The sequence below is a fragment of the Rousettus aegyptiacus genome, unplaced genomic scaffold, assembly GCF_014176215.1.
Source record: "Rousettus aegyptiacus isolate mRouAeg1 unplaced genomic scaffold, mRouAeg1.p scaffold_m13_p_11, whole genome shotgun sequence".
Lineage (NCBI taxonomy): Eukaryota > Metazoa > Chordata > Mammalia > Chiroptera > Pteropodidae > Rousettus > Rousettus aegyptiacus.
Window position 1 is genome coordinate 91,865,449 of NW_023416286.1, and position 26,733 is coordinate 91,892,181.

The following is a 26,733-nucleotide window of genomic DNA, read 5'->3' on the forward strand; positions in this document are numbered from 1 at the left end:
ACCTGCCTCCTTCTCGCCATCCCAGCCCCAGGTGTCACCCCCACATTCCTGAAATTGCTGTTACCCCCACTTCAAACTATATCCCATCCCCCTGTTTTATTTTCTTCAGGACACTTCTCACAGTCCGGAGCTGATCGATAGCAGTCGCTTGGTTATACACGCTCTGCCCCCCCGCCCCCGCCCTGGAATAGAAACCCCACGAGGGCGAGGGCTCTGCCAGTCCGGTCCCCAGTCCTCGAACAGCACCTGGCACATCGGAGCTATCGATACGTAGCCAATGCGCCGCCATCGAATGGGGGCACGGGCAGGACAGCCTCGGAGCCCTGGAAGACAAGGAGATGGAGGGTCGGAGGTCTTGCACCCCCCTGCAACGGACCCCATTAGGTCCATGACGAGTCTCGCAGGCCACGCAACCACCCACACACCCGTTTCTTCCCCAGAGAAGAGAGCTAAGCACGGAGGCCTCTGATAAACACAGGGGAACCTGCAGATTCAGCCAAGGATTCTCTCCAGGGCCAGGAGACAGACCACTGTCCTCAGCGGGTCACCTCGGAAGCCTCTGCGTACCCACTCGCAAGTGACCGACCGCTGGCACACGCTCCTTCCAGGCTGCACGAACGAGGATTTTTATTTTTTTATTTTTTTTGGCTCCTTCCAGCCCTGGCCTCCGCCTGACCTCTGCTCTTCTTCCCTCTGGCACAAGCAGGCTCTTCTCTTACCTCCACTAACAGCCCAGACGACTCTGTGCTTTGGGAACATGTCGCGGTCCAAAGCCCAGGTCTCCAGCGTGACTCAGCCCTGCACGCTTCCTGTGGCCGCCACCTGGCTTGTCCCTGGAGCGTGTCCGGCCGACACTTGCTGGCGCACGTGTGGCCGGCAGCGGCCGAGCCTCGGACGTCCCCTCATCGTCCTTCCTTGTCTTTTGCAGACTAGTTTCTCCATTCCTGCGACTAAAAGCTGCTTATCGAGCACCAAACTGGGCTTCAACATGGATACAAGCCGAGGCACATTTATCATGATGTCAGTGAAGCTTGAGCCGCAGGGCTGCGGTCACAGGAGTTTCGTTAAATTCGCAGTAGGAACATATTTTTAACTGAAATCAGTTAAGACCAGTGCTTTGCTCTGACTTCCCCTTCGCCACACTCAGCCTCGCACGAGGTGGCCTTGGAGTGGCTGCAGCACGTCGTGGATTCTGCCGAGGCAAAGGCGACTTGGAGACACATGTGGTTTGGGTTTACGTTTACATGGTTCATAGCCACCTCCGTATGTGATAGTTAAGCCATTGCTATCCATCGTGGGATAGGATTGCTTCCGGAAAGACTCCTGGAACCCACTGCGCCAACTCGTCCGGCATCATGATAGGAAGGCGCGCAGCCAGGCGTCCTAGGATGATGCAGCGTGCTGTGCGAAGTCTGGTCCCATAAGTGTGCGGGAAATAGAGTGTCCCCGAGGTTTGGGATTGTGGGGACCGGAGCCGGTCTGCGGGAGTCCCTTCAGTCATCGAACGTGTAAAATTGTAAACGGAGATTTCAGTTCTCTTGGAGATCTAGCCAAAAAGGAAGTCTTCTCTGTGTCTGTAGGGCATAAAATTATACTAGCACCATACATAGCAAATACGTCCCCCCATGAGTTACGTGCATCCCGACTATTTAATTCGAGATTTAAAAAATCGCTGATCGACTACATTAGAGGAAAGACAGCTTTCTCCTTCTATTGTTTCTCTAGAAAATTACTGTCACAGGAAGAAGTGAGCGAAGAGTAGACAGCCAAACAAGTATGGAGAAAACGGCATTATAGAGGTGTGCAGGCAGCTAGTTAATAAAAACGGTATGTTACTTTTCTGAAATTGTGTCATGTTTGCGGTGTTTGTCAGCCTTTAAAATTTTTCCATTTATTTTGATTTCCATCCTTATCCAGGAAAAACTATTTAATTTTTTAAAAATGAGCCCTCCCCTTAGTTGTTAAGCTTCAACCCCCAGAAAAAAAAAAAAAATTAGGTCAGCGTTAGATACAGGTGCCGATGAGGTGTTTCCGGTTACTGAGGAGCTTACGATAGACGTCAGATGCGTCCCACGTGGGAAAAAAAAAAAAAAAGCGAAGACGTGATCGAAACACATCCGGCGCTCCCTCCTTCTCCTGCTCCCACACCCCCTCGCCTCTCCTCAAAATCATCTCCGACCAAGTGGACTCGCTGGCCGCCCCCTCGGGAGCAAAGGAGGGGCCGCATCGTCATGGCGAGCGACAGGTCATGTCTGGCAACGTTCCCCTTTGCCCTCTGTCATCGTCATGATCAGGAGGAAAGCCAGGAAGCGCGACAGGCCGAGTGCGTCTCTGGACTAAGGAGTCCTCTTGGGCAGAGAGCTGAGTCCGGAGAGGGGGGCCCCTTGGCCTCCCCGGGTTGGTCACTCTGAGGGCCGAAGCAGCGAGTGGGGGACAGAGGGACCCTGAGTGCAGCCAGGACGTGGCATGAGTGGATGTTCTCTCGAGAAACTGCCACCCTCCCCACCTTCCCTGCTCAGAGCGCAGAGACGACTGTTCGCCTGGTTTCCCAGTCCGTCGAGGAACCCTTGACTTGGGTGAGAAACTCACACCAGAATTTGAACTGCGACTCGGGTACCACGCTGCCCCCCCCGTCCCCCCTTCAGTAGTTTACAAAGGATCCATCGAACGGATCCAGCTGCCAGATGACCGTCGACTGTGGTCGCTACCCCACAAAACAAATCGAAGCACGTCAAGGTTTTCCTACAAAAAAAAAAAAAAATTCACCAGAATCCTGAAGCGGTTAGAATCAGCGCTGTGTGTGAAGCAGCCGGCAATACTGACTGCAGAGGGGGTGACCTTTGCACTGCAGGCACAGGTATAATTAAGCGGCCTCTTGTAGAGTGGGTGTTGAAACCGAGATTCTCCAGGCCTGACTCACAGGCTTTTCCACCTGGATCCCAGCCCCTCCCGGCCGGGTGGGGAGAGCAGGTTGCCTCTGGAGCAATCCCTGGGAAATCCCCGCCTGGGCCAGCGCTGCCCTTTGTCATGTAAAGTTTGTTTGTTCTCTGGGCCAGGGGAAGCCTGCACATGCAGGTACTCAAACTGGGTGGGGAAGAAGCCAAAGGGATCAGGTGTGGCCCTGGACCCCTCCCCGTGGCCAGGGGACAGAGGGCTAACCGCAGAGTGTAGCTGCGAAGCTGTCCTTATGTCTTGCTGTAGCCCCGGGAATCTCGCTCATTTCCTGTTGCACACTTCCGGAGGCGTGCGGCCCAGGACAATTAGGAAAGGCAAAAACATCACAGTGAGGCGGCCTCGCCCCTTGTTTGCTGCAGATACCTTCTGATCCCCGCCTCAGAGACCTCCGTCCTCCCCGCCAGCGCCTGCCTCTCCCTGCCCACTCCTGGGAAACGAGAGACTTAAAGATGATCAAGCTAATGACGCTGCTTAATTCAGACTCGATAGTTCTCTTCAGTCTCAAATCCTTTGACTCTGATGGGAGAAGAGAAAGAAGTCAAGCTGCATAGTCCAAATAATGCGTAGTTAAAGCCAAGATTTATGAGGGAATTACCGCACAGGGCTCGCTTTTGAGTGTCTTTGGACCCCCAGAGCCCAGGTCTCCCCGTGACTGTGTACGTGTGTCTCTGCTCCAGGCACACCCAGACCCAGAGTGTGAGCTGCCTCCATCCTCCCGGGCTGCGGGAAAGTGTAGGTGGTCCAAGAGGTGGGACCTCAGTCGTGGGAGTCCGGGAGAACGGGGCCTTGGTGCACGTGATGATTAGCACGTGGCTCTGCGCGAAGACAAAGAAAGGCTTGTGGTGGCAGAGGACGAAGCGAAAACAAGGAAGGAAGAGGAAAGCGGAGACTCGGCAGCAGTGCCGGGAGCCGGGTCTGGGCGAGGGCCGGGAGGGCCTCGGACCCTCGCTTCTCGTCTGGCTCTCCCTTTGCCAGAGAGGCAGGCTGCAGAGCCACGTGAGAATCAGACGCTGCTAAAACTCATTCTGAGAAGTTCGAAGCCTGGAGCAGGAAGAAACAAAAATTCTAGCAACCTTTCCCATGCGCGCGCGCGCACACACGTGGTTAGTGCTATCATATCTATTATCGTATCTTGACTTTGCCCTCGAAGGGCTGATCTGAACATTAAAACGGAGGTCAGGACATCGCAGGCCATATCCTCACTTTTCTCAGTTACCACGTGAGTAGGCGAAGTACCGAGCTAAGGAGCCACACCTGAGGCGGGACCGCAGGGGACAGGCACGGGCAGCCGGCGGAGGAGACGTGCCACAGACGGGAATCGGCCCGGCTGGCGGCGGGCGTGTGACGGCTGCTGTCTGCCCCCTTCCCCGCTGCGGGCGCTTCCGGAGAGATCCGAGACCCGGACCCGAACCCCTTGCCCGCGAGTAACCTAGCTGCGAGAATCACAGAGCACCTCGGCCATCGTTTCCTCTTTCCAAATGACTAAGATGAAACTATTTCCCCGCGACGGGGAGAAAGAAGCCTGGGTGATGAGGTGCTGGTCAACGGGCTCCCGTCTCTCCCATCGGAAGGGTCCTCTGACCTGGAGTTTACAATGGGGAAAAGAGATTGGGGGGAAAAAAAAAAAGGCAAAATCCGTGCCATGGAATGACACCTAACCACATGCTCACAGCTGACTTGCGCACAAACAAGCGCGCGTAATCACTTACAGCTAACGCGCACGCCCAACTGGAGCAGGTGATCCTGGCGATGCGCCTCCCTCCGCAGTGACCAGGAAACGGTGCAGATGCGTTGAAGGCGAAGGAGCGCCCGCCCCAGTCCTCCTCGGCCCTCTTCCACCTGCCTCGCTCGGCCCTGCGTCGTCCCTGGTCCTCCCCGGGGCCCCCGCCGGCGTCCAGCTCCCTCCGGCCTGCGCGCAGCCACGCCTCCCATCCCGAACGGGCTTCCAGCGGTACCCAATGCTCAGCCCTTCAAGGTCAGACTTTAAGACTCGGCTCCTCTCTCTCTACGACTGTTGCGTGTTCAAAGTCATTCTCTCCCAGGAAAATGGGAGTAATCTCATGGGGTCGTTCAACAGTATTGCCGTTCAGCTAGCACCCTGCTGGCCACCTATGCAGTAAAAGTGCTCCAGGGGCTAGCTGTCGCCATCGTTGGTCACCGACGTCCTCGTTAGAACTCACCCCCTCCAGCACTTCCTCTGTGTATCAGAAGATGGTTTTGTGACTCGCCCTGACTTTTTGGAAGGAAGAAGACAATTTTCAAGCGGAGGGTTACAAACAAAAAAACAAAACAAAACAAAACAAAACAATGCTGATTCTCTGTTGGTGCAAAAGTCATTTACTTTACAACTCCTTCCTCAGTCCCACTGGACACCGATCCAAGAGCAGTTTCATCGTTGAATTATTTAACGCCTCTCGGCTGGAGCTCTTGGAGAGTTAATTTACCTCCATAGGGCTAGTCTGGCATCTTCTTCCTGCACCGGCCAAAAGAACCAAAAGAACCAACGTGTTAACACTTTAACGTTCTGCTCCTCTCCAGAGCCACGATTCAGTTGTCACAGGCCTAGTTCCAGGGGGACTTGAAAACTAGAGGTCCTTTATCAGAAAGCTGAGATCCAACTCGCAATCAATGTCTCTATCGGTTCTGCTGTGCCTCAGTCTCCTCATCTGATAGCGCCAGCCTAGAATGGGTGTCATGCGGATTCAGGATTTAATAGGTGCAAATCATTTAAATGTATATAAAATTACTTAACAAAGTATTTAGAAAGGTTCCTGCTGTTTACAGTGACCCCCGAGGCACTGCCCCGTGAGGGCTCCCCGCTAGGAGCTGCCAGCTTTTGTATCTCGGTCATAGACAGTCTTATAGGCCTGCAAAGCACTCACTTCTTCCAACCACCGCACGTGAAAACTTGCAACATCCAATAAAAGCAGCTTCGTGGGCCACAGTCCGTGCATTTGCGCAGCAGGGCCTGTGCTTAGTTAATGCCCAGCTGTGGCCGTTTTGAAGTTCTTAACACGTATGTAAAAAGGGGCCCGCACTTTTATTTCGCACCGAGCTGCACAGATTTTGTAGCCGATCCTGGCTCCGCATGACCAGGGACTGGCCGGGAGGCCACAGAAAAGCGGCCCTCGCCCTCGGTGGCTCTGTCCTAACTCTCTGGGTGTTGGGAGGGCCGGCGAGGAGAGCCGGGTTGGCGCGGCCACAGACCCAGCCTCGCCCGGGAGCAGAGCGGAGTTTCCTGGGCGTGCAGCGGCATGGCCGGACTAGAGGCGGTGACTTCTCTCTCAGGGGTCGCAGTGGGCTCCAGGGAAACTAAAGGGAACTCTGCATGTCCTTCCCGCCCGTACCGCTCCCCAAACCAGCAAATGCACTCAGTGGTCCATAGCGAACCGATCTCAGTTACTCAGAGGTACAGAGGAGTCAGCCAGAGTGGCTGACCGCCGCTGGGGTGCTGGGGCTTGAGGCAACCCCAGGGGGTGGGGGTGGCTCACAGTGGAGACCATCGCAGGGGAGGGGATTCGCCCACTTCAGATGAGCAGCCCATGCCAGGGAGCCTCACAGGTGACATTCGTCAGCCACAGGAGTGATGGCTTTAGCTCCCGGGGTAGCCCAGGAAATGGGGAGCCTGTCCATGTGTCTGACAGTCCCTTCAGGAAAGCCCCGGGAACCGCCTCCTGGGGCGGGAACGTCCCACCGAATTCGTCGTGGGCGTTAGAGGCAGAGCGTTTCGGGGCTGCGTTCGGGAGCCCTTCTTCCTTTGAGTTTCCGACCGAGGAGAAACGGGTTCGACAAACACTCAGTCCCATCGTTCCCGGAGGCGTGAACCTGGCTCACACAGTGCACCTGACTTCGACGCTGGACGACAGGACCTCGGGGCTCTGACAGCGCTTCTCCACCCCAGGTTCAGCGGCCCTCGTCCTATGGTTCCCACGCGCGTGGCCGGGGGTGACCGTGTAACTTACCAACGGCTCCCAGCCACACGGCCGAGCGGGCCGGCTGTGCACCTGCGGCCTCCGCTGCCCTGGCGGAGAGGTCCGCCCCGATCCACGTCCCCGTCCCCACAAACTCAGCGGTTTGTTTTGTTTTGTTGTGTTTTTTGAACACTGGTCCACTTTGTTCTGATCTTAGAATCTAGAACCGCAGCTCAAGACCTTTCTACACCGGGAGATCGCCGTCCTGCGGCAGGCGCACAGGCCTCAGGGAAAAACATTGTCCCGGCTTCGGAGAAAGCAAGGGCTGAAACAATGTCTGTTTACGCCCCGCTCCCCCCGGCCCTCGGCTTGTGCCGAGACAGACAGCCGTCCTGCCGTCCTGCCCAGACTCTGGAGTAAGACATAGGCTTGGCCGGGAGGGTGACGGACACAGTGTGGGATCCACGCGGCCCACACCGGGTGCTGCGTGGCCATTAGGCCCTCTCACAATGCGGCGGCAGCTCCCGGGCTGGCTCTCAGTGGGCGGGGGGCGGCACAGCCTGCAGGAGAGGAAGGGCTCTGCGAGAGATACGCCACCGAAGAATGAAGAAAACACGGCGCCCACCGGGTGTGCGCTGGGGCCCGGGGGGAGCCCGCATCTCCTGACCCCGCACGGCCTGCGGCTTCCCGAAGCTACGGAAACACCGCGCCCGAATTTGGAGGCGCTTAAAAAGCTCGCGCAAAGTTGTCTACGTCTCGTTCCACTGTTTACTGGAAAAAATAAATAAATAAAAAGAAAGAAAAATATATATTAAGCCATTTCTCCACAAAACTAACATGGAAACTAACATGAAAAACTGACCCTGCAAGGAGAAAAATGCAAAGGCCTCAGACCTCTAAGGGCTGACTTGCCCCCCAACCCCCCGCCCCTCGGTGATGGGCAGGGACGCAGACCCGTGGTCCAGCTCCCGGAGCGGCCGCGGGCCGTCCGAGCTGCTGTCTGCGGCCCACGGCCTCCTCGTGGAGACAGTTCCGGGCCTCAAATGACTACCCGAAAAACGCGTCCCGTACGCTTTAACTTCTAGTTTGAGTGTGTGTTCATCTGCCCTGGTTTCTTCCTCAGCAGCCATCGTGAGTAATTGCTCACTTACCTTTGCTGCCTGCCGCTCGTGCCTGGGTGTGCGCTTTGCTTACGCCAGACACACCTAACGCTTGGTGTCTGTCATCACAAACGTGGTTTCTGCACGGCGCTTGGAATCGACAAGTCGCAGCTGGCAGAGCCTCACACGCGGGAGGTTTTCAGTCAGCGTCTGGTTGTTGGCACGTCTCTCTCTCCCTCTCTCTCTCTCCCCCTCTCTCTCTCTCTCTCTCTCTCTCTCCCTCTCTCTCTCTGGCCCTCTCTCTCTCCCCATCCTTACTTCTCCTACTATTTTTCCCACTTCCTGACCCCTCCCCTTTGGCTGCCAAAACACTGAGGTTCGCAGTGAATCTAAGGAGTACTCTAGAAACTTTGTTTTTTTTACCACATAAATAGTGCCATGTCCATGCAATAGAACGACGCTCGCTTGGGGACCCCAAGGTTGGCTTAAGTCTGTGTGAAGTTTGGGGCCGTGATTTATTGTAACCAGGTTGAGGCCTAAAGGGAGCAAAGGCAGCTGGACCCCCAGGGTCGCCTGTGGGTCTCATCTCGCAGGACCTCCCACGTAAGAACCTTTTGCTTCTCACCTGCATGGTTTCCCATCCTTCCTCTCTCCTGATTCTTCCCCTAAACCCTCACGGACAGGATGGACTCTGAGGCTAAAAGTTTCTGATCTTCAGTTCACTTTTCATCATGCCTAGAAAACAGGAATATTAAGAAAAGTCCAGAATTATTCAGGACTCATGTTACAAATGGAAGAAATACATCTCGCACCAGCTTAACCGTAAAAAGGGGGGTTGGATGATTGAGGGGTACCCTCGAGACTCTCACTCTCCTTTTTGCTCTGGCTGGATGGCATGTTCCCAGACTGGCCCCTTCACCCCGTGGATTGGTGAGAAAGCCCTACGGTGTGATACCGATCGACCTCTTCGCTGTGACAGAGCATGCAAAGTATGTGAAACCCTCTCGACCCAAAATCAGTTGATTCCTTCCTTAAGTTGTCCGGGATGTTCTCTCACTCCCCCATTTTTACTAACTGATTGTGATGACCAGCAGGCCTACTTCAAGGCAAATACTTGAAGTAGCAAACATTTAAATTCCATCAGGACGTCTCATATAAACACCCTACTCTGGAAAATCAAGCCCACGCCCTTTGACCCTGGGCATTCCCAGGCCCTAAGAAACTGGACGAGTCTCCCCTTGGTCCTCATGACATTTTAGCCAACGTCTGCGAACCTCCCTTTCTGTAAACTTTGGCATTTTTGTTCCTCTCCTTTGTGTCTTGACTGTAATAACCAGATCACAGCTCAGAAGGGAAGCCTGAGTTGAATACGAAGGTCTAGGGCATCGTCAAACTAACTTTTTCCGGTCACAGACAATTCAAGGAATCAGGAAAAGTAAGCGAGAGAGAGAGAACTCCCCTCGCTGTGTGGGCAGAATAACGACCCCACCGGGGACGCTGGCAGCCTGACCCCTGGACCCAAGAATGTGTCCATTATGTGGCAGAGAGGAATTAAGGTCGCCGTTAGGATGACCTTGATGCAGTAAGATTATCCTGGTGAACCCAATGTGATCACAGGGGTCCTTAAAAGTAGAAGAGGGAGGGAAGAGAGGGGGTGGAGGGATGCAGGGGAGAAGGACTCCACCTGCCCTTGCTGACTTGGAAGATGGAGGAAAGGGGCCCTGAAACCAGAAAAGATGAGGCGGCAGATTTTCCTCTGGGGTATCCAGAAAAGAATAAAGCCCTGCAAACACTTGACTTTTAACCCTCTTAGACCCATGTCGGACTTCCGACCTACAGAACTGCAAGGTAACAGGTCAGCGTTGCCTAAGCCGCTGAGTGTGGGGTTATTTGTTACAGCCGCAACAGGAAGCTAACCCGTCATCCTGAAATGATATGTTCTTAGGGTTCTGGTTGTGGGACGGCATAGAGACGGGATGGCTTCGTGGACAAGGGGCGCAGATTTGACTCAGCTGTGAATTCAGTGTGTGGCTTCTGGAAAATCAGTCTCTCTGGTCCTCGATGTCCATCCACGTCGGTAAAATTAGGTAGCTTTATTAAATAATCCCCAAAGCCTTTCTTCCTTTAAGTTCAGAGATTCGAAATCCTACCCCCTCTTTCTAAATGCTGCAAAATGCTCTGGAGCCCTGGCCAGGACCCGAGCTGCCCACACCCCCTTCCCGTGTCCACCCACAGCGGAGCTTCGAGTAGTGAGATGGGGTCCGCGGGTCATGGTTCTCTCAGGCCTGATCCATAACGAGAGGGGCAGAGTGGTCACAGCAGGTGCAGCGGCAGCCTGTGCTCAGGCAGAAGACACCCAGTGCCGGGTAGACACTGTAGGGGCTCAGGTCCCCCACGACTGAACGCGAGAGCCCTCCTACAGGAGGGCGACCACGCTCGCTCAGAAGGACAGTTGGGCTCTGGATAAGGATGTTGTATGCTTCAGTCACGGCGCGAGCCAAGGCCCAGAGCGGGCCGGGCACGGCGAATAGACTAGGCTGGCAGGAGGGGAAGGTTCTGGAGTAGACATCGAATCGGAAAGACGTGTTAAAACCTGATGGTGGGGACCTTGAGAAATTCCAGAATGGGGACATGAAGACTGAGTGGCCTCCCTGAGACCCCACTGCATTTGAGCCACATCGTATGCACAACGCATCGGAGAGGACTCGGCACCGATGGGTGCTCGCCGCAATGGGTGCTTAATATTTATTGAATGAATAAACGAATGAACGAACAAGGCGTCCATACTTTTTTGAGGAGGACATTGCCGTGACCCAAAAAAAGAATTTAAGAAAGATAAGAGAGACCTCAATGTGCATAACAGATTGGAAATGGTAGAGATGAAATGTCTTAGAATGTCAAGAGAATGACTCTTGATTCTGCCAAACGGATGGAGACCTAAGGGTCAAGCTGAGTTGTTGGGCATTGTGAAGGGAAGAGACCCATGTGTCATCGAGATTTTTCCTAAACCATCCCAGCTGAGAGGATGTCATTTTCATTCATGCAAATCGCCCAGGAAGAAGCACTACCACCCTGTGGAGAAGAATGATCCAATAACCCAGACAGCCCGGCGTGCACTGAACAAAATCCTCAGGCAGCAATTTAAGCCTCTCTATTCCGCACCGTATTTTCAGGGGAAACAGCCACTAATCTCTGCATAATGATTCTCCCTGTAATCGAGCTGGCTCTCGGTTCCTCCTCGCCGTCCCGACTCGACGACTCTAATTTTCTTAACTGCTTTCAGGGGTCTATTCGCCGTGTCTTCTAATTATTTATATTTTTCTCCTCTGATTCCTCTCTAATTTCCCTCTCTCTTACCTGAATCAAAAGACCATTTTTGCTCCAGTCGCTCTCAACTTACGGGCCCGCTTTTTCTCTAAGTGGCTGGCAAAGAGCACAGCTCTGCTTTGGGAGGGGGGCCCGGCCCCATGGTAGCCTGCGGGTTATGTTCCGAGCCCCGCCAGCCAAGGACTCACTTGTCCTCGCCTAGACGAGCCCCGCGCAGAAATCGGCGAGAAGCCCCCCTCCGGACAGCGTCTGGCCTCTGATCCCAGAGGAACTCACCTATCTCTTCCTCTCTGTCGTCATCTCTGAGCTCCCCAGTCTTTGTATTGGTCAGAGTCCGAGCAGGCAGGGGCAGAGGAGTCCCTGAGGGCCCGAGCGGGTACCAAAGTGCTGTTGAGCGAAACCACAGCTCGGCAGCCTCACAGGTGCCTCCTGATGCAGGGAGGGGAAGGGGGTGTCTTTAGAAACCCCTACATCACTCCAGGCTGGGATGTCAACGTGACGAATGGCTCTCAAGAAACAGGCCTGCCGTCCTCTGCTGTGTGATTCACCCCAAGCGCTGCCGGCGTAGGGGACGAGGGCCAGCCGCGAGTCCCACCCTCGTCACTTGGGGCCGCGCTTCAGCTCCGCTCAGGAGGGCTAAGAGAGCACTTGTGTTGGATCTCTTGACCTTCGTCGCCTCGACCTTGTTTTCCAGGGATTTTGTTTAGTGAATCCCAAACTCGTGCCGGTTTGGGCTGAGCTGTATTCATCGGAGGATGACAATCATGGGGAGACTCTTTCCCTCAGCGTCCAAGGCCTCCGTCCCTTTGGTATTTGCTCCTAGTACTTCTGACAGTCATAGCAACGAAGGTCACAGGCCGCCCCCCCGCCCCGCCCAGGGGAGACCCCTGTCCTCGACTCCCCGTTCTTGCCTTGCCTAAAAAAAAGGGGGCTGCTCGACATGCTCTGCTAGAAGATTATACCAAGTAACTTCGTAAAAATCAGTTCAGGTTTTCACACGCGGTAATGAACACCATGAAAGATGTTCCCTCCTCTGCTCGGGGCCCCACCTGGCTGTCCTGCCTCCCTCTGCTCCTACTGCGGGATGACGAGCTATCAAACTCAGCCATTGCTTCCGCCTCCGATTCCCCTGGAAAGGACCTCACTCTCCAGCTCAGGCGAAGAAAATACTAGCACAGGTGAAAAGTAATTAATTTCCTCCCTGTTCCCACCCCCATCAAAACATAAAACATAAAAATAGCAGCTGAAATCCATCAGAGCTTAGACAAAGAGCCGATGGACCTATTTAGCCATCCGACTCCTCACCTCGAGTGACCGATGTGGGTGGCTCCTTCTCCATTCTGGTCCTAGAAGGACATTTTCGATATTCCGCCAGCAGGAAAATTCTCTCCGTGCCCAGTCTGATCACTGCATCTTCCCAACTCACAGCTCGATTTCCTGAAGCCAGAGCCAGGCAGCGTTTCCCACACAAAATTGCCCGTCAGAAAGTCGTCAGGGCATTGAGGAATCTGAGAAATGACAATTTCACCTTTCACATGAGGAAACCGAGCCACAGCAAGCACACAGGCGTGTTCCAGGCCCAAAGATTTTCCCCAGCAGAAAAGGGAAAAACATTTGGTGCCCTTATTTATGACCCGAGGTCCTGGAGCATCTTTCTCCAAGGCAATCTCGGAAAGCAGCAAGCGCATGCAGTCTGCAAAGTGGGTGGATGGACGGAAGAGGCCGTATGAGATGCACGTAAATATTTAAATAGATATAGATGAAGATATATAGATATACATATATTTTTTAACCGTGATAACCAACCTTTTGGGGGCTTTGTCCTTTTTATTAACATAGAAACCAAGATGGAAAACAATTTTTGGAGCTTGCGCAGAATGCAACTTCTAGCATATTCTCTCTTCTAACTCAGACGCGTGTCAAGCTGTGCATCGCTTCCCATCACAAAGCACAGCTTCCTTGATCCCAGACGGTAGTCTAAAACCCTAATCCTGCCTCTGGCCTTTGCACAACATTCGCGTTGTGGGCTAGCTGTTTATTTTCTCTTCCACTCTCCTGGGGGTAAACAGAAGATTCCTTTTACTTTCTGTTCCTCTTTTAGCACAAAGTGGAAAGGCTGAGCTGAAATTCCAACCCCTTACGAACCCTTAGATGGTCCTTTACATGTGGTTTTTTTCCTTGTTTAAAAGTTTTCTTTAATTTTTTTTCAATGACAGTTGCCATACAGCATTATACGAGCGTCAGCTGTATTTAAATAGATATATAGATATAGCTATAGATATAGCTATGGATAGATGTAGATAATAGAGAGAGACAGAGATAGAGATAGAGATGGAAATTTTTAAATTAGCAAAGTCCCACTGTCCCCATGGGAGGTGACCAGAGTTTCACACTGAAATCTATTCCCTCCATCAAGATAAGGTTAAGAAAAATTTTTACAGGAGGAAGTTAAAAATGCAAGAAGAAAATCCCCTCTGAAACCCTCGTTAACCAAAATAAATAAATACAGAAATAAATGAAAAGCTGTTCTACTTCCTCTTCCCCAAACTGCCGCCCAAGTTCTCAGACACTTGAGCAGTTGCTTCCTGGCTCAGGATGGCCCCCCGCTTTCACGTAACCCGTTTCTCAAGCACCCAGCCTGCAGTGGAAACACAGCGTCACACTGACAACGGCGCAGGCAGGACTTCGGGAAACGGACGCGGCCTGCCCCGCGAACGGCGGCGACACGGGGAAGGGGTCCGGTCCGACTAAAGGAACAACAGCGCAGCCCCTTCCTGTTCCTCCCCTGAACTGTCCTCGGCTTCGATGTCAGCAGACCAGGCCTCAAAGTCGCTTCTTGGCAAAAGGCACAGACAGACCTGGAGCGCGGGAGGCCGACGGAGAGATAAGGAAGCCTGAGGCCCACGTCTGGGTCCGTGGGTGCGGTGACGTGGTCCTCACGTGGAACCGATGCCGCTGGAAAGGAGCTACGAGCCGGGCGGGGGGACCCTTCTCGCATCAGGACTTCCTGGAAACCACCTTGGGAGCGCCAAGAAGAGAGACCTGAACCAACTGTGCCTGATTCTTAAGGAGTAGGAAACCTGCTTGCCTGGGTTATGCACGCGGCTGGGCCGCAGACGGCCCCATCTCCTTACTCCCTGGAATTCAGGTCGCGATCTGAGGCAGATGCTGTCGACTGCCTCCCTTAAGCCTTGTGGCGACCCCTTCCTCCTCACTGCCTCCTGCTACAGAAGCCACAGCTCAACGCTCGTAACACTCGCAGCCAGACAGAGCCGGATCCCCCCCCTCCCCATCCTGCACCACAGAAACCAAGCGGAAGACTCCCGGATGTGTCTTCCCAGATAAATGTTCCTTTCCTGAGAAAAAAGGAGAGAGCCTCGGCACGCGATGGCCCCGCCATGCCTCCTCCTTCCTGCCTTGGACATGCCACTTGGAGGTGCCCAGCCACCTAGTCGCCGAGGCGGAACTCAAACTTGGGTCGCACCCGCTGCCCAGGCTCGCGTTCTCGGTGCCACGTCCGCCTGCCTCCTTGTGATCACAAATCACGGCCAGCAGCAAGAACCCAAAACGCTAGGCAGCGAGGGACAGAGGAAAGTGTGCTGGGCTGAGCACCTGCCGACGGACCTGAGTTCAGGTGCTTGCTGGGCACCGGCTGTGCGGCTTGAGCTCAGTAATTCACCTGTCTGAGTCTCTGTGATGTTCTAATTTATATTATGAAATATATGTTGTGGGTTTTGTCCTATTCCTCTGGCCCAGAGCTCCTAAAAACCCTTGGAATTTCCTACGTGATGAGAGCCAAAAAAGGTGTCTTTTGCTATGCTAGCAAGGTGACTTTTGGAAATCCCCCAGGCAACCTAAAGAGAGGGGTGGTTGCCAGGAAAAACCAACCCTCGGACTAGGGGTTGGAACTTTCAGTCCCAACCCCTGACCTCTGAGCCACAGTCCCGGCCACACGAGCCGACAGAGAGCGGCGTTGGCACCTCTGAGTGCGGATCCCACTGCAGAAAGGGCCCCGAGGCCGCCGGTGACCTAAAACCCGCTGTCAAATGCGAACGCGAAGGTCCCCGCACGCGGACGTCTGAGAACGCCCCCTCCCTCCGGCTTGGCACGAGGCGCGGGAGCTCTGTTCGTAGAACGCACGTAGCAGGAGTCCGCGTGGCTTAACTCCTCATAAAGCTGGTTTTTCCTCCTCCTCATTTTATCGGCCTGGCAAGTAACCTTGGAACATACTCCACGCTTCACCTCCTTAAGGAATACACAGGTACCTGCAGGTACATGTTCACATGCACTTAGCTCTCCTCGACGCGTCGTTGTCATTCTAAACCACAGCAACACAGGACCTGCGGTGGCCTCTGCGATATGCAACACTCTGCCTCCAGCCTCATTTGGGGAGGGGGCCAAGTGACCCCAAACCACTGTCTCACTGCATGTTACTCTCGGTCGCCCCCAGGGGAGGCCCTCAGGATGGCTTCACGTCGCTTACAGGGAATAAAACGCATGGACCCTTTGGGGCCAGCCGCTGTTCCCCGATGGCTCTTATGCCTTTCCTCAGCTCTAGTCTTGCACCCGTGGGTCCCCCGGGCCGTGACCTGGGGTGCCGGTCATCTATCCGCCAGGCCGTGAGCGCTGGTGCAGCGGGAGCTGCTCCGAGGGCCCAGGGCACCCAGGACTCACCACTGGTGCCATGTCGGTGAGCAAGAAGCAGCTCGTTGTCCTCAGCCTCGCAACAAAGCACCGGAGATGGGGTGACCGCAGTGGGTGACACGGGCAGTGTGCCCACCGAGTGGGGGGGGGGTGGACACCGCGGGGGGCCTGGTAGCCGGGGAGTCAGAAACCTCTGTGTTGCGGGCACACGCCACAGACACTTAGGAAGCGATAAACGTGTCCCGAGAGAGGAAGGCACGCACCCCGGACGCTCTGGGAAGCTGGTCACCACCGCCTGACCGCTACATCGGCCGCGGCGCCGGGCTCCCGGTTGGGAGCCTCCCTGACTGAAGTGGACACTTTTTTGAGTCCTATTCGCCCACTTAACAAGGCCCCGCTCAGAAGGATCGTCTAAATGGTTGTCTCCATGACAACGAGACAATTCCCAGAATGCCAGAATCAGGAGGCAAACGACCGTATCGGACACAGACCTGAAATTTGCTTCTAATGGAGCCAAAATGAGAAAGCCCCGGAGGCAGAGCAAAGCAGGAGGCCACGGGCCACCCCTCAGGGCAGCCGGGTGCCCTGCCAGCCTCTTCGGGGAAATTCTGTCACCTGTTCCTCCAGCACCCCCGGGGGCTGGTCGGGTTTCACACCGGGTCTTGGGGGACGGCGGATCCGTAGGGTCCTGGACTTGACACGTCGTCCCTGCTGCGAACGTCATAAAGACCACACAGCGTGTCTCGATGGAGTTGAACACGCCGTAAAATCTCCATTGTTTCTCTCTCTCCGGCTCGACCCCCTCTAAGAGGAGATTCTGTGTGAGGAATCTACCTTATTATTTCCCGTCCTTTGGAGTTCGACTCCAAGCCTTCTGTTTTGATAAAGGCTCTTGGTTTGGTTTGGTTTTTTAAATGACTTTTGGTTGGAACGGCGAATTTGCTTTGTGAGACCTTTTCGATGTCTCTCCTTCTCTTTCTAAAATTATTCACTTTGTTGCCCGGGAGACAAGATAAAATTCACAGCTCTCTCCTGGCAACATTTTCCTCTCCTCTCTGCGGGCAAAGCTGCATGGGATTTTTTCAAAACTTTAAACATTGAGCAAATTACCATTTCTTAAATCCAATATTTTGTCTTTCGTCTTCTGTTAATTCAGCCTAGAGCCTCAAGATCAAGTTAAAATTGAAATCACACTAAATTGCCCTGGTTTGTTTTCCCAGTTCTAGGAACACGTTCTTAGTCAATCCCTCGCCAGGATTTGACGGTGAAAATACATGGAAACCAATTATTCACGTGTCCACTCGTCTGGTAAATTCCGCCGGAGGTCTTCTACGCGCAGAGCCTGTGCTAGGTGACAGAGACACCACCTCTGGCCTTTCGGGAATTAATTAAGTTGACGAAGGGGTTGACCAGGAAGGTAGTTACAGCACGTGACAGATGCTGCGAGAGGAGCCTGCGGCGGGCTCTCGGGGAGCAGAGGAGGCCCCCCTAATGCGAGGCTGAGAGGAAGGGGGCAGAGGGATGTGAAAGGCAGAGGGCAAAGTGTGGCCCTGCATGCCGGCCAGAGCCCCAAAGGACTTAGACCACGTGGGGACCGCAGAAGTGCCCAGCAAGTTCAACGGATGCGTATCGAATCAAGGACTATGAGAAGACAGTATTCTTAGATGGAATAAAATATATAAAGGCCCAGGGGCCGGACAGAGCCCAGAACGTTTGAATCCTGGGCCATAACGGTGAGGAACTTGGGAAGTGCTGCCTACGGGCCCTTGGGTAGACGCCCACCCGCGAAGACGACTGGGAAGAGAGCCATAACGTCAGACGGAAGGAGCAGGTCACGGCCACAAGACTTGTCCTTGAGTTCACCCCGTTGTCCAGGTCCTTGGAAAGCAATCTTCAAGGGTGCTTGCCTTTGACACCAGCCAGGATCCAGGAGTGAGAGCTGGCGGAGGAGCTTCTGCCATTTGCTGGTGGGACAGACGGTGATACCCGGGGGCTGCTGCTTCTGGACACGGGGCCAGCTCGCCCACGGCGGCGGCGCCATGGGGAGGATCCGGCATGACGGCTCAGCCCAGCACACAGGCTTTGGCTCACGTCTCCATCCGCAACACCGCCCCATGCACCGGAGCCCATTACAAGGAGGCAGGCAGGGCAGTGTCAGTGGGAAACGGGGACCCCCTTGAGGGCGGGGCTCTCACAGGTCCCCCCCCCGTCCACGGGTGCTTTGACGGCAGCCCACCATCTCTTCCTGGTGACTCTTCGTCTCCCTCTCCTCCACAGCTCGTCTGCCATTAAACCCGGACCCTGCCGTTGGGACAGACGGCCCCAGGAAGGGCTGACGCCAGCCGCAGAAGACACATCATGGCTTCTGCGGTGAACTCCAACCTGCACTTGACTCTAAAGGCGATAGGCTTTGTAAGGCCGCTGAGAGAAAGGGTCCCACCAGGACTCGGGTTTATTCGAAGCTTTTAAAATGCGTGTATAATGTAAGAGAGGCTCCGAAGTTTTGAGCGGCCCCTGCAAAGCAAGGCATTAAAGAAGGCAGGGTGTGACGGGAAAACAAGGAAGGCAGAAGGGGGCCCAGGCGGGAACTGTGGCCGGCCTCCCTCCCCCAGAACTAGACGGCAACTGCAGACCGGTCAGCCTGGCACTACTGGACCACGTGGCCACAAGAGGGACCAGGAAACTGAGCCAGAGGGTGGCCTCCCCTGCATGCGCGGTGAGCGAAGGGGCCGCTGGGAGCTCCGGAGCCCTGCGAAGGAGTAGAAGCATCTTGAGCACGGAGGGAGGCTTGTCACAGAGAAGGCAGGTAACGGATAATGCTTGAGCAGAAGAACAAAGGGACAAATGGATGAGCGGATGGACAGACGGGTAGACAGTGGCCAGATGGCTTCGCATCGGCCAGAAGCCTGAGTCCAAAGGGAAAGGCGGATCAGGCGTGAAAGGCAGCAGCAAGGTACTAAGGATGAAAGGGCGGCCCGAGGCCACCCAGGCGACTTCGTTCAACAATTTGCTCCCCGCTGGGACTTGCGGTCACAGAGGCAGACCGCCCCGTGGCAGCTCCCCTGGGCGAGGGAGGAACGGTGGTCTCAGCGCTTCCAACGAGGGGGGCTTCTGGCCGCGTCGTTTTCTGTGAAATGAAAACCGGCCTTGGGGGTACACGTCTCCATTCTGATATGACCGCTCTGCCATGTAACCCCGGGTCTAGGATACCACGGGAAACGTCATCTCCGAGTCCGGAAAGTAACTTCACATGGAAAGTCCCAAAACGTAAAGTCCTTGCAGTGTTTTGTTTTGTTTTGTTTTGTTTTGTTTTGTTTTGTTTTGTTTGCTTTCTAAAGAAAGAAAAGGAAAGAAAGGGAAAGGAAAAATGCTATTGTTGCCGTATCTTTAAACTCTCACCTGTTACAACATTTCGGGTATTTACCTGTCAACAAATACTAACCTCTGTTGACATCCACTTGGGAATTCCCCAAAGGCAGTAATAACGCGCTCCAAATTCCTACTCAAATTTTATTTAAATGGAGTGGTCCAGATAAAACAACTCGTTCTGTATTTCCCCGTACCCTCTGCCAGACTTCAGTATTCTTGCCAGAAAACAAACTTTTTGCGATTTCATCCTCAGATTCTCGTTCCACAACTTGTCTCTCGCTTCCAAAGGGGGCCCCACAGACCAGCCCGAACTGGCTCAGCTGTAAAGTAGCACAGGAGGGTTTTACCATTGTCTACGTCGAGACCGCCTCGGTTACTGAGAGTTATTTGTTGGGATAAAATCCAGATTAACCAAAATGTGCTGGGAAGAGAATTGCCCAGTATTGCGGGGGAGAAACGACCAAGGAGTACTCAAACTTCTTTTTGTTTTGGGACTTGTAAAAATTCATCCTAAAAAAAAATACAACAGTAAAAATAGCTTACTTCTTCAGAACCACAAAGAATATGCATGTTTGACTTTCCTTGATGATTTAGAGCCTTGCTTAGATTAGTACCCTAAGCACTCAGTAGCTCCATCCAGTAACAACATCTGAGCCCGTTTATGACAAGTCGGGATCGACTGTCAGAAGAGACTAGATACTAAGAGCTTCAGAAAGCTGGACTGCTTGGTTCGCTTACTACCCACGTGATCTTAAGCATCTCTGTTCCTCAGTTTCTTTATCTGTAAAATGAGAGACTAACGACAGTGCCCACGTCCCAAGGCTCTTGGGGGGACTCAACGAGCTGGTGTCTAATGTGCTTAGCGCAGGATCTGGTTCCCTGGTTTGCCACTGTCACAACCTCCAGGGGTTTCAGGATCCCCAGAAGGTAGAGAGAGGAGGGACAGGCCAGCCCTGGCTCAGGTGGATCATGATGGTCATCTCCGCCTCCACCACCCCGAGAGCTGAAACCTGGCTGTCAGCTTCCCTCCCGCTCCACCCCAGGCTCTCGAAGCCCCCGTGGTCCTGCAGGTGTAGATGCTGGAAACGGAACTGGATGCCAGTTAACCGCACGGAGCCCGCTGGAAAATGCATCTCTCCAATGAAGACCGCCGACCACGTCAGGTACGTTTGCGAACTCATTGCGGCTTCTCCCAAGAAATATCACATTCATTTATTTTCATTCAATCCAACTGCGAGTAACGAATCCAAAACTCAGTCTCAATTCCTACTGGGGCTTCCTGACCTACCAGGGCCGCATGAAGAGCCAGAGGGATCGCTTCAAGTCCTGGCCTTCAACGCCCTAGGAACTCGACACAGCCATTCACGTCCGAGGTCTCGCTGCTCACTTGAAGAGAGAAGGGGTACAAGTTCCACGACTCAGCGCACCCCTAGTCTCCACCAGCTCCCCGGCCTCAGACCGCGCCCCCCTTCCTCTCGGCTTTCACTTACACGCCCCAAAGATCCTCATCTCCCTCTTCTGCCCCAGGGGTTCCTAGCCAAGTGCCCCCGAAAGACCCGCCTACTTTGGTAGAATGAGAAAGGCGAGATAGAATAAATACAGCACAGCGTTGTCTCACTCAACTGCATGTTTCTATCACGGCACAAACGAAACACAGATTAATGTCGTGATACGTTACCCCGACACACCAGCTTTGTGTGTTGCTTGCTAATCTTTCTCATGAACACTAAACACAGCGACATAATTCTGGTGAATCCAGGGTCCTGGATAATAAGGTTCTACTTAATCATGCTTAGAAGTGCTTAATTTTCAGTGCACAGGTAAGAACCCTAAACGCTTCTCTTGTCCGGCTCGTGGAAAAACTGACCTTGTTCGTAAGAGAGTGGCAAATGTTATTGATGTGCAGTGTGGGGGGCAGATGTACCAGAAAGGTGTCCGTCTGTGTGTCCCGGTGGATCTCCTCAAAACGTGGGCTGTCAGCAGAGGCAGCTTCTGCTGCCCTCCTCATCCTGCCCCCGGAGCAGACTGCCAAGAATCCAGCCCAGCTGGGTTATCGCACAGGAAAGGCAGGGGCCACAGCCGCAGTCACTCAGAGCTGGACCAGCTCTGCCCCCTACGCTATGCGCATGCACGTACAACATGCCCAGAATCGGTGCGGCACCGAACGCAAGCAGAAGGGACACCTCGACGAGCTCGTCCCTCCTTATCTGATGACATCCCGGCTCCAGGTCACAGACCTAAGTTTCCAAACCATATGCAAGCGTGTTCTCTCTTCTGACCCTCACAAAGACCCTGGGAAACAGAACTGACCGCCTCCTTGCCAAGGAAGCCTCCGCGGCAGGCTGAGTGATTTACTTGCCCGGGGTCCTTCAGGGAGAAGGTGAGGGGGACCACAGAGGAACACGGTTGTCCCAATTATCAGCGACAGGTGCTTCTTGTCACGCCTGAGGATGCTTCTCCTGCATAAAACTCATCAGAGCTGAGAAGGCATTTTCAGATCTATTACATCCTTTAATCCTCCCCCAGAAATCTAGAAGGAAAGCAGTATTATCACTCCACAGGTCATAAAAGGTCAAAACGGTGACTTGCCCCCGTGTGACAGAAATAGCTAGTAAACTAAAGAAGGGTCTTCGGATTTTTTGCAAACCCTTGGCTCTTTCCTCCGCCTTCTTCTAGCTGTCTTCCCATCGCTTTGCCGTTTGGCAGCCAAAATCATCATCCCCCGGAATCAGGATGACCGCTTAGTACCAAATCCGTGCCCGCTGTGCGCCAGGTGCAGAGGCTCCGGATGTTCGAGGTGGGGGAGATGCATACTACCTACCTACCTGGGAAGAGGGTGCAGGTGAGACTGAGCTGTCAACAGCATCACCCCAAAGTGGGAATCGGCTTGTGCACAATACGGAGGCGGACAGGATAAAAATGGCTTTACCTCCAGCACTTCGTTGGGAAGAATGGAAATTATAAAAGGTCAAAACAAAGGAAAGAGAGTGATGGGCTCGACTGCTGAATTTTTTCCTACTCTTGACGCTTTAATTGAAATAGTCCTGAGTCAGGCTTAGCACCCTTGACATTTCTTGGACCCACAGCAGGTAAAAATCCTCAGCAGCCAAGTTGTTTATCTAAATTCATCCCGGAGTCTGTGCCACAGTTGCCACTGTATCCTGTGCAGGGAAAACGAACAGGCCAAATTTAGTAGCAGATGACGACCGTCAGGTCCAGGCGTTTCCGAGCAGCTTATGAAATCCTCCCTCCTGTTTACGCGAAATCTGAATCTCCCTCCCCGAAGCCCAGGCTTCTCACGGGGGCGAGGCCGAGGTGTGTGCTCAGCCTGGAGCTGACGCTTCCTGCGGCTCCGAGATGAGGTTGGCCCGCCAGCGGGGACCCCGGGCGGCCGGGGAGTTTTGAGAGGTCGGCGGCGAGACTTCCCTGAACAGAGTCCCCGAAACAACACCGCGACAGAGAAGAAGTGAGAAGGGGCACGGAGGGTACCCGCTCACGGCACCCTGGCCCCGTGTCTTCCTGAGCAGGCGGCTTCGCACGTAAAGAACAAAGATGGTCACGAGAGGTCAGGACGGCAGGCCGGCCGCTCTCCGGGGCCGGGGCGTTTCCCTCGCGGAACGCCGCACTCCTCATGACAGCAGGCTGAGGGCAGGGGCTGAGGGCAGGGGCTGAGGGCAGGGGCTGACCGCTTCCCGGCCGGATGAGCGCAGGCAGGAGTCTGAAGAGCCGGGCCAGTAACGTGGGGGCTCGGCTACTGATACCGTGACTTATTAGGGCACTCGAAAATCCTTTGCCTTTTCAATGTTTCTACATGGCTTTTTTTTTTTTTTTTTTTTTGCAAAGGGCAAAAATGTCCTTTTTTGCAACATTTTGCTGAGCGGGGAACTCTGCGCCTGGAAGATGGATCCCTCGTCTGCACCGCTTGGTCCACCCGGGGCTCCGCCCACGCAGACCAGCAATCTAATTCCCATCCTGCCGCCCCCGGGAGCTATTTTGGGTTCGCTTTTGATCTGCTTTTCCTACCAGTTCAGGCTCAGCCCTTCTCTTCTCCTGGGACTCTTTCCTCTAAGGAAACTCGAAAAATAACACACTTCCCACAGGGCAGGCGTCAGAGTCCATCCATGTCAGCTCGGAGGGCTGCCCGGAGGCGCTAAGTGGCGCCCTCCACGCCTCCGGGGAGAGGCGGGAAAGGCCCCGCTGGCCGCCTGGCCTCGGCTCCCCCCGCGCTCGGCCCTCCCGCCTCCTCTCTGCCCCCAGCCGCGGGCTCAGTCCTCGGATATTTTCACTCCCGTTCACGCTGTGCCTCGAACGCACCCGCATTTGTCTAGCTGGTTCCTGCCAGGCCTTCAGGCCTCTTCCTCGTCCCCAGGACGGCTCGGGGCCCCGCCGGATGCCCCTGGAGACCCCGCCGCAGTAGGGCTGCCACCCCCCCCCCTCCGTGCAGAGCTGGCCTGTGCGCGCCCGTTCTCCGTCCCTTCATGCCACACGCGAACCCCCGAGGGCGACCCCTCCCCTTTGTTAGCCTTGTCGCCGGCATGGCGGCCTCGTAGCCGATGCCCCAGATGCGTTCGCGGAACTGAATTTCACGGAGCTAGACAAGCGCTAGTGCGTCAACACGAGAGGACTGGTCGCCTGCAAGGCGCCACCTCCGTGACCGGGCTCGGCTCCGCGGGGGAAGTAACGCCAGGCTGGAGAGGGAGCAGGCTGGAGAGGGAGCAGGCCGAGCCTCTGCTGCCTGGGGAAAGGGGCCCCACATCGGCGCCCCCAGGGGCCAGGCGCGGTGACCCGGCGTGAGGAGGCGGGCCGGGGGCTGATGGCAGGGCGTGGGGGACCCCGGGAGCGCGGAGGGCGCCTCCCCGGGCCAGACATTCGAACCCAAACACCGAGGGCCCCGCAGAGCCGCCTGAGCGTGTGTCCGATCTGGGCTCAGCTGCCGGGAGCAAGAAGCCCAGGGCTCTGCACCCCCGTCCCCATTCCCCATTCCCCATCATTCTTTTTCTACATTTTACTAGTTAAAATGAAACTCCACTCGAAGGTGTTATTTATAGCACTGTCCTAACTACATGCAACTACCACTTAACACGTTTCTGTGGAAAGAAGTATTTCGGGCTCTCACTCGAGCGCGGGCGGCCCCAGCATGCTGGCCGCGTGACGCCCCCGTCTGCGGATCAGCGTCTGCGGCCGGGAGCCCCCCGAGGGAGCCGGGAGCGCCCTCCAGGGCGCAGGGCACTCGTGCTGGCTCCATATCTCTGCGCTGATCTCCGTATTTCCCCTCACGCTCAACACTCCGGACGTGCTGGGAGCCACATGGCCCCCACAGCTTTGTCCACTGTGTGTGTCATTCCAGGCTCTCGGCCTTGCCCTCGCCCGGCTGCCCCACTTCATCCTTGGGGCCTCCACTTCCCCAGACCCCCAGCTGAGTCGTCCGATGCTCACGAGCTGCCCGAGCGCCACGCCCCGGCCCCCGCCCTGGCTGTAACTCTCGTCTGCGGCCGGCGCCTCCAACCAGACTCGCAGGAGCAAGACGTGGTCTGAGCTGCCACGGTGGGTCCCCCAGCGCCCGCCCAGGGTCACACGCTTCGCGGCCAGCACTGAGTGAATGAGCAAACGGACCGAAGAAAGAATCAATGAAAACGGCGGGCGAAGCAGCCTTCCCGGCTCAGTCTCCAGTCAGCTGTTCTCAAAGGGGTCCGGATGTCACACCCTGCCCTATCGAAGGACAGTCACATCCTGAATCCGAACTTCCCCGTGCCTGCAAGATTCAGGGCATAGTTCGTCTTCACGGAAAGCTCCACGAGAGAGCTTTTATTATATTTCTTTTACTAAATAAAGTAAATCAAAGCCAGAGATATTGATTACCTTGGCCAACAACACACAGCTAACAAATGGCTGAACCCCAAGGTCCGAACCGGGTCCACTGCGTGGAAAACCTGTTGCTCTCCCACCGCCCCGGGCCGGGCAGAGTCTGCGCCCACTGACACCCACCCAGGGACACGTGCCCTGCCCCCGCCCCTCCGGGCCCGGTGTTCCCGGCTCTCGGAAGCCGGCTCCCAGGCAGGGCTCCGCATCACTCAGACGGGCTGGCCTCCGACCTCCGACGGGAGCTCCACTTCACCCGGCTTGGCTCTCTGTGAGCAGAGAGCACCCCCTTTCCCCTGCCGCCCCCGCCGGCCTCCCCACTTCCCGTTCTCGCTTAACACGCGTTTGAAACACTGAGGGGCGACCTCCGGCCCCACGCCCAAATCTTCCCAGTTAAAAAGCTGGGGGGGGGGGACATTTGCCATCCTACTTTGGTAGATATAAGTCTGAGTGAGCAAGATACGGAGACGAAGACAGAGAGACAGAAAGGCGAAGCCGCGTTATGCACAATCGGTTCCTAAAACAGCTCCCCGGGGAGAGGCGCGCTCGCCGATGACGCGCGTTGTCGGAGGAGAAAGCAAGACGGAAAAAGCTCTCCGGCGTCTACGTACCTTGTAAAAATCATTAACGAAAGCAATCCTCAGCGTCCCGCGTTAGGGGACAGCTAGGGTAACTGCGAGCCGACTACTGTGCGCGCTGTTCTATTTTTAACATCGCAGCCCAGGACAATCCGGGCTGACAGCGTCACGGTCCAAGGAGATTCGACGTCGAATGTTCACCTGGGAGGAGAGAGGGAATCGCTAGACTGCGACCCAAAGTGGCCGTCAGGCCGTAAAATCCCATCTCGGGGTCGACCACAGCCCAGACGGCCGCACGGGAAGGGCCCGGGGCAGCTCCCGCTGGCTGGCCGTGGTGTCTGAGCCAGCGAGGCTCGCGGGGCGAGAGAAGCCGGGCCTCTTCAGAGCTGCGCGGCGACGTGGGAAGCGGACGGTGGGTTTGCGAACGGGAGCTTAGCGGCGCTTAGAAAACAGCCCGGGACCCCCGCTGCCCCACGCCGTCCCATCGAGGTCGCCCTGGAGGGGAGGCGACTTTGCGTCTCCCCCGCGTGGGGCAGCAGGCTCATAACGCAGCGAAAGGCGCAGATGCCGGACGCCGTGGCATCCTCGTACGGCCACGGCGGGGACCGTCTCCACCAACGAGGGGGCGCGGACGGCGGCGGCAGGCCCTGCGGCTCCGGACAAACCGCCCTTTGCTCAAAACTGGCGTCAGCCTCCGTGAGATCAGCATCTGCCGCTGGGGAGCCACGGGCTCGGAAAGAAAACGTCGGAAACGAAGCGAATGCCTTGCCGGCTCACTCCGGCACGGTTTTCTTTTTTTCTCTCTTTTTCCCTCCCTGAAATAATTATGCCTTCGTAGGTTTAAGAGAAATAGAATCACTGCCCACTCTGCAGCTGCTAAACAAATACGCCATGCGAAGTGGACGAAACCGGTCATAAAAGGCCACGTGCTGTATGATCGCAGAAGAGACAAACCCCTTGAGACAGGAAGTCGATTATTGGCTCATCGGG

General features: G+C 55.2%; 1 protein-coding gene and 1 long non-coding RNA gene across 6 annotated transcripts; both read right to left on the bottom strand.

The window, feature by feature from the left end:
* Positions 1 to 3,189: 3,189 nt before the first annotated feature.
* Positions 3,190 to 23,161, bottom strand: LOC107510401. Of its 5 annotated transcripts, none has more exons than XR_001596805.2 (5): positions 22,132 to 23,161; positions 12,599 to 12,801; positions 11,570 to 11,722; positions 8,592 to 8,701; positions 3,190 to 7,637 (listed from the first exon to the last, which is right to left on the bottom strand). It is a non-coding gene; the product is annotated as an uncharacterized LOC107510401 (long non-coding RNA). The 5 variants fall into 5 exon arrangements; XR_001596806.2 differs by lacking the exon at positions 22,132 to 23,161 and adding an exon at positions 14,152 to 14,541 and having other exon boundaries at positions 12,599 to 13,348; XR_001596808.2 differs by lacking the exon at positions 22,132 to 23,161 and having other exon boundaries at positions 3,190 to 5,188; positions 5,297 to 7,637; positions 12,599 to 14,042.
* On the bottom strand, positions 15,583 to 22,133 carry LOC107510400. Its single transcript, XM_016143872.2, has 2 exons — positions 20,595 to 22,133; positions 15,583 to 19,816 (listed from the first exon to the last, which is right to left on the bottom strand). Exon 2 carries the CDS (start codon positions 16,659 to 16,661, stop codon positions 15,753 to 15,755), a length of 909 nt encoding a protein of 302 aa, XP_015999358.2. The 5' UTR covers positions 16,662 to 19,816; positions 20,595 to 22,133; the 3' UTR covers positions 15,583 to 15,752.
* Positions 23,162 to 26,733: the final 3,572 nt, after the last annotated feature.

Excerpts from the sequence above, each read along its gene's own strand:
- LOC107510400 (XM_016143872.2), bottom strand. The coding sequence starts at position 16,661 with ATGACGTTCGCAGCAGGGACGACGTGTCAAGTCCAGGACCCTACGGAT.